The following is a 5,885-nucleotide window of genomic DNA, read 5'->3' as shown; positions in this document are numbered from 1 at the left end:
TGCTGGGAAAAGAATTCCTGCCATATGCCGGTAGAAACAGGGACCGATTCTGGAGGACAGCTGGCAGCTCTGGCTCAGTGGGTAGAGTAGTACTTCTTGCAAGGCAGGTAAAGCACTTGGCATGCAGTTAAGTGCTCAATAAAAGTGCTCAATATCATTGAGGTCAGAGCTCCAAGGGGCCTTAGAAACTCTTCTGGTCCAATGTCCTCATTTCTTTGCGGATAAAGAAATAGGCTCAGGGAGGAGAAGCGTCTGCCCAGGTCCCTACTGGGTAAGGAGCAAAGCCAGGGCCAGAATTCAATTCCATCTTCCCACCTCTTGTTTCAAACTACCTGGTCCCAGGTAAAGAGTGGGGACCTAGATGTCTTTTCTGCCCAGAAACCAGGGTGGGGGACAGGATCCTAGGTCGAGGCCAGTGCCCTGGGCCCAGGGAGGACACAGCTTTATGACTGGGTAGGTGTGGCCCTGGTTTCTAGGTCAGGAGGTAAAGCTGCTCTGTGACAAGGAGCCACACCCACCCGCTGGGAGTGGGAACTGGGGTCAAGTGGCCATAGTCAGCAGGACACAACAGTAGGTGGCTGAGGAGGATGGCGTGCCTGGGTTTCCTCCTCCCCGTGGGCTTCCTCCTCCTCCTAACCAGCACCGTGGCCCAGGGAGAGTACGCCGTGGTCCATGTGGTGTCGGAGAATTGGAGCAAGGACTACTGTGTCCTGTTCAGCTCCGAGTATGTCACCTTGCCACGGGACCTGCATCACGCCCCACTCCTGCCCTTGCACGATGGCACCATGGCACCCTGGTGCCCGGGCGAGGACACCTTCCACCAGGCCCCACCCAGCTCCCCCAGCCAGCAGCCACTCCGCCACACCACCGCCATGGTCATGAGGGGCAACTGCAGCTTCCATGCCAAGGGCTGGCTGGCTCAGGGCCAAGGCGCCCACGGGCTGCTCATTGTGAGCCGGGCCAGCAGGCAGCAGTGCTCAGACACCACGCCAGCATCCCAGGACCCCCACAAGCCCCTGCCACACCTCACCATCCCTGTGGCTGTGCTCCATTACACTGACATGCTGGACATCCTCAGCCACACTCACGGCAGCTCTATCGTCCGCGTGGCCATGTACGCACCCCCAGAGCCCATTCTCGACTACAACATGGTGGTCATCTTCATCCTGGCTGTAGGCACCGTGGCCGTGGGTGGCTACTGGGCCGGCCTGACCGAGGCTGACCAGCTGCAGCGGCGCCGGGCTCGAGGAGGAGGGGGGCCTGGCGGTCACCATCAGCTGGAAGTGGTGGCAGCCGAGCGGGGGCAGGTGGAAGATGACAAGGATGCACCAGTGGACTTCACACCAGCCATGACAGGTGCAGTGGTCACCATGTCCTGCTCCATCGTGCTGCTGCTTTACTTCTTCTATGACTGCTTTGTCTATGTCATGATCGGAATCTTTGGCCTGGGCGCTGGCACTGGCCTCTACAGCTGCCTGTCCCCACTGGTGCGCCACCTGCCCCTGCAGCAACGCCAGCAGCCCCTGCCTGGCCATCGGGCCTGTCTGCAGCTGCCCCTGCTGCTGCTGGCTGGCCTGTGCATGGTGATGACCATCCTCTGGGTGGCCTACCGCAACGAGGACAGCTGGGCATGGCTCCTGCAGGACACGCTGGGTGTGGCCTACTGTCTCTTTGTCCTTCAGCGTGTGCGGCTACCCACACTCAAGAACTGTACCTCCTTTCTGCTGGTCCTGCTGGCCTTCGACGTCTTCTTTGTCTTCATCACACCCTTCTTCACCAGGACTGGCAAGAGCATGATGGTGGAAGTGGCCACGGGCCCAGCGGATTCCTCAAGCCATGAGAGGCTGCCCATGGTGTTTAAAGTGCCCAAGATAAGCTTCTCAGCTTTGACTCTGTGTGACCAACCCTTCTCCATCCTTGGCTTTGGTGACATCGTGGTCCCCGGCTTCCTGGTGGCCTACTGTCACCGTTTTGATGTCCTAGTCAGCTCACACCAGGTCTACTTTGTGGCCTGTACCTTGGCCTATGCTGTGGGCCTGCTGGTCACTTTTATTGCCATGGTCCTCATGCAGATGGGCCAGCCTGCCCTGCTCTACCTAGTGTCCAGCACCTTGCTCACCAGCCTGGCTGTGGCCACCTGCCGCCAAGAGCTCAGCCTTTTCTGGATTGGCCAGGGCAGAGCAAAGACACCTGCCCGGGCCAAGGCAGGGCTCCATGAAGCCCCTGCTGCTGGCTCTGAGCAGAAGCAGGAGGACAGGGCTGATGTCCAGACAGCTAACAAGTTTGAAGAGGCCACTGGCCAAAGGGCAGTGGACTTAGACAGCAGCCCTGGAGAGGACACAGCCGAGGTCACCATATCTGAGGATGAAATCATGGGGGCGGATGGCCACAGTGACAGCTCCGAGGGCTGGAGCGATGCCAACTTGGACCCTGATGAGCTTCCCCCCATCTCCCCTGGGGCCTCGGAGGAGCTGATGCCGTTGATGCCTGTGGCCATGCTGATCCCGCTAGTCCCGCTGATGCCGCCCCCCTCAGAGCTGGGCCATTCCCACGCCCAGGCCCAGGCCCATGAGGCCAGTCTGCCCTGGACAGGACTGCACAAGAGGAAGGGCTTCAAGGTGAAGAAGAGCGTATCGACCCAGGCCTCCTTGTGAACCCGAGCCACCGAGGCATGTGTTGGCAGAATATCGCAGAGCAAAGAAAGCCACGTATGGCAACAAGAAATCAGGGCATTAAAGAGATTCCATATCTACCCAATGGAGCCAAGTCCTTTGTTAGGGCTGTAAGGAAGCAGTGACCAGGGAATATGTCCACACAGGGCCTGGATATTCATTAGGAATTGGCTAGTACCATCTCCAAATTGGAGTCCCTGGGTGGTGCAAACAGTCAATTGCTCGACTACTAGCAAAAAGGTTGGTGATTCAAACCCACCCAGTGGTACCTCTAGAAGACAGGGCTGGTGATCTGCTGAAAGGTCGCAGCCTTGAAAATCCTATGAGTAGGAATTGATTCAACGGCAACAACCACCCCTAGGTTGTACAGAGGGGGAAACTGAGGGCATATGACTTGCATGAAGGCACTCAGCAAGATCAGGGCTTGCCCCCAGGGTACACTGAGAAGCTGCTTCCCCTCTTCCCTGCCAGCCTACTCTCCCTTCCCAAGCCAGAGTCTCAGCTCCTTAGCCTGGCAGACAGCCTCCATCATGTCCCTGCCACCGCACCCCAGCCTCAGGGCCCATCTTTCACCAATGCTTGGGTCCAACGGAACCACTGCAGTTCCTTGAATATGCCATGTGGTCTCCCTTCTCTTTGTACATGCTGTTCCCTTTGGCTGTAATGCCCTTCCCATCCCAGACAGAAATAGCTGGCTCCCTGGCTCACTAGAAAATTCCTAAGCATCCTTGAAGCCTCAGCTCACATTCTTTCTACTAAACATCTGTGCTCAAGGCTTCTCAGACACCAGCACCCAGCCCAGTGTGTTCCATCTACAGACAGTGAGTGTGCACCTGCTGTGTACACCACCCTGTGGTGGGCACCATGGGAGGCTGTTGTCTAGCTAAGGGAAGGTCAGGAGTAGAGAACTGACAAGAAAAAATCCAAGAATTTTCTCCAAACGGGCTGGAGAGATTGGGGCCAGGGCAGAAGAATTCAGGACACCCAGCTCTAGTTCTCATGCTTGCCTCACCAATTCTGGATAACAGACAAGCCTCTTAGCCTCTTTGGGCCTCTGTAGTCTCATCTGCAAAATGGGACTCATAATACCACAACCACCTGGAGCCAGGGGCATGAACAAGATGACCTCTTGAGGACCCCACAGTTTTTTAGGCCATATGGTGTGTTTTACAGTGTTCAAGCAAAGCAAACAAACTCTTCCTAGAGGAGGCTATGTTGCAGGCAAGGGAACTGTACCCGAGAGTTAGTGTGGTACAGTGGTTAGAGCTCTAGAGCCAGGCTGCCCTCCAGGAAATTGGCTCTAACGCTGACCTGTAGTGTGTCATTAAGCAAGTGACTTAAGTACCTCAGTTTCCTCAACTGCAAAATGGGATAATAGGACCTGCCATGGTGTTATTGAGAGATTTGAATGAATTGGTTTATGTAAAGAAGAGTTAGAGTCTCTGGGTGGCGCAAACAGTTAGGCACTCGACTACTTGCTGAAAGGTTGGCGGTTTGAACCTATGCCAAGGTGCCACAAAAGACAGGCCTGGCGAGCTGCATCTGCTTCCAAATGGTCAGTGTTCTCCTCTGCACACGTGGAGTTGCCATGAGTTGGAACTGACCCCACAGCAGCAAACAAGGAAGGAAGCGCTATGTGAATATTGACCGTTTTTATATTACTCCCCTTCTCGAAAGCCTTTCAGAGGCAAATCTGGCTTCTACGAGGCCTTCATGGTCTGGCCCCAACCACTCCTCTTCCTCTCCTCCACAGCCAGCCCTTTTGTCCCCCATCACCGGAAGAACACACCAGGCCCCGCCACACCCCATTTTCCCCACCACAGGGCCCTCCCACTTGCTGGTTCCTCCCCTTAGAACTTTCTGTCTGCCCTTCCCATGTTCCCCCTGGAATTCGCCTGGCTGGCTCCTTAACTTTCCAGACTCAGCTCAGATGTCCCCTCCTCAGGGAGGCTTTCCTTCAGAGCACTTTCTGAGGTGCCTCAGCCTCAATCAAATCTCCATACTCCCCTCTGGTCAGTGTTCTTGTCCGCCTGAGTGGAGTGTCAGCTTCAGGAGGGCAGGGCCCTTGTCTATCTTGTTTATCAGTGCAGTTCCAGGGCTGAGAACAGGACCCGGTCTGTTGTAGGTGTTTGAGTTATGTTTGCTGGTAAGTGTAAGAATGAATAAACAAAGGGTTGGTCCAGAGTGAGCTTCAGAAGAAAAGGGGATACCATGAGGGAAGGCCCGCTGTCCAGGCCACCTTACTGAGTTCCTGCAGGGCTTCGATCAGTGTGGACACCAGACTCTGAGGGGTTTGGTGAGGCCCCAGGGGTGAGGGATAAGGGGGCTGGAGGGGGTGGGTGCACATAAGGAGCATCTCAAACTCCCACTCGCTGGGGAAGAAGCGCAGCCCCCTCAGTAAACAGCTCTGAAAGCTCAGGCTGGACAAAGGCAGTAAAGAGCCCAGCCGGACACTGGCAGCCCTCCCACCAAAGCCAGCAGCCATCTGGCCTGGACAGAGGGGCCTCTGCTGGCCTTGGCTCGCCCCCAGCCCAGGAGGCCTTCCCACTGCTGACCTGCGTCACTAGGCCTGCCAGGGGCGGTTATATCCCTCAGCCATGCCCAAGGGGGAGGGCTGGGCAGGGCCCTCTCACCCCCCAGATTAGGAGGTCAGGACAAGGGAATGCCTCTCTCTGAGGAATTGTGGTCAGGCTGGCTCTGAGGATGCTGGAGCTGAGCTCCTTGTGTTGGGGGCGGTGCCTGCGTCCAAGGGCATCTGCCTTCTTGAGGGAGGATCTGAGGAGGAAGGCTCAAGGGAAGCCTCCCTGTCCCCATCCATCCAGGCGCCTGCTCTCCTGATGGGGAAGGAGGTGCTGAGAGGACCCAGATTTGCTGCCTTGAAGCCCCCGCCCTTGCTGTCCCCCACAATTGGGCCTATGGTGTTTGGGCAACAGGAACAGAGTACCCATGGGGGTCCTGAGACCAGGCCTTGGGCGGACGGCTGCCCAGGTGTGGTGAATACTGGGTGCCCTCCCTGTACCTCCCCACACACATGGCCTCAGCTGTGCTCCTCACTGAGAAATCACCTGCTGCCCAAGGTTACTCCCTCACAGGGTGGTCTGTGCCCAGGGCTGGCTAACGTGGGGAACAATTCTGAAGGGCACCCCAGCTCCGGAGCAGTACATGGGTTACTGAGGCCTCAGGTAACCACCCTGTGGGCAGTGTCTCCCACAA

General features: G+C 56.8%; 1 protein-coding gene across 1 annotated transcript; it reads left to right on the top strand.

The window, feature by feature from the left end:
• The first annotated feature begins 406 nt into the window (after positions 1-406).
• Positions 407-3,083, top strand: SPPL2C (signal peptide peptidase like 2C). The gene has a single exon (XM_003414513.3). It carries the CDS (start codon positions 588-590, stop codon positions 2,652-2,654), a length of 2,067 nt encoding a protein of 688 aa, XP_003414561.1. The 5' UTR covers positions 407-587; the 3' UTR covers positions 2,655-3,083.
• The last annotated feature ends 2,802 nt before the right edge of the window (positions 3,084-5,885 follow it).

This window comes from Loxodonta africana, chromosome 18, assembly GCF_030014295.1.
Source record: "Loxodonta africana isolate mLoxAfr1 chromosome 18, mLoxAfr1.hap2, whole genome shotgun sequence".
NCBI classification, from domain to species: Eukaryota; Metazoa; Chordata; class Mammalia; order Proboscidea; family Elephantidae; genus Loxodonta; species Loxodonta africana.
This window is presented reverse-complemented; position numbering and strand designations above follow the sequence as displayed.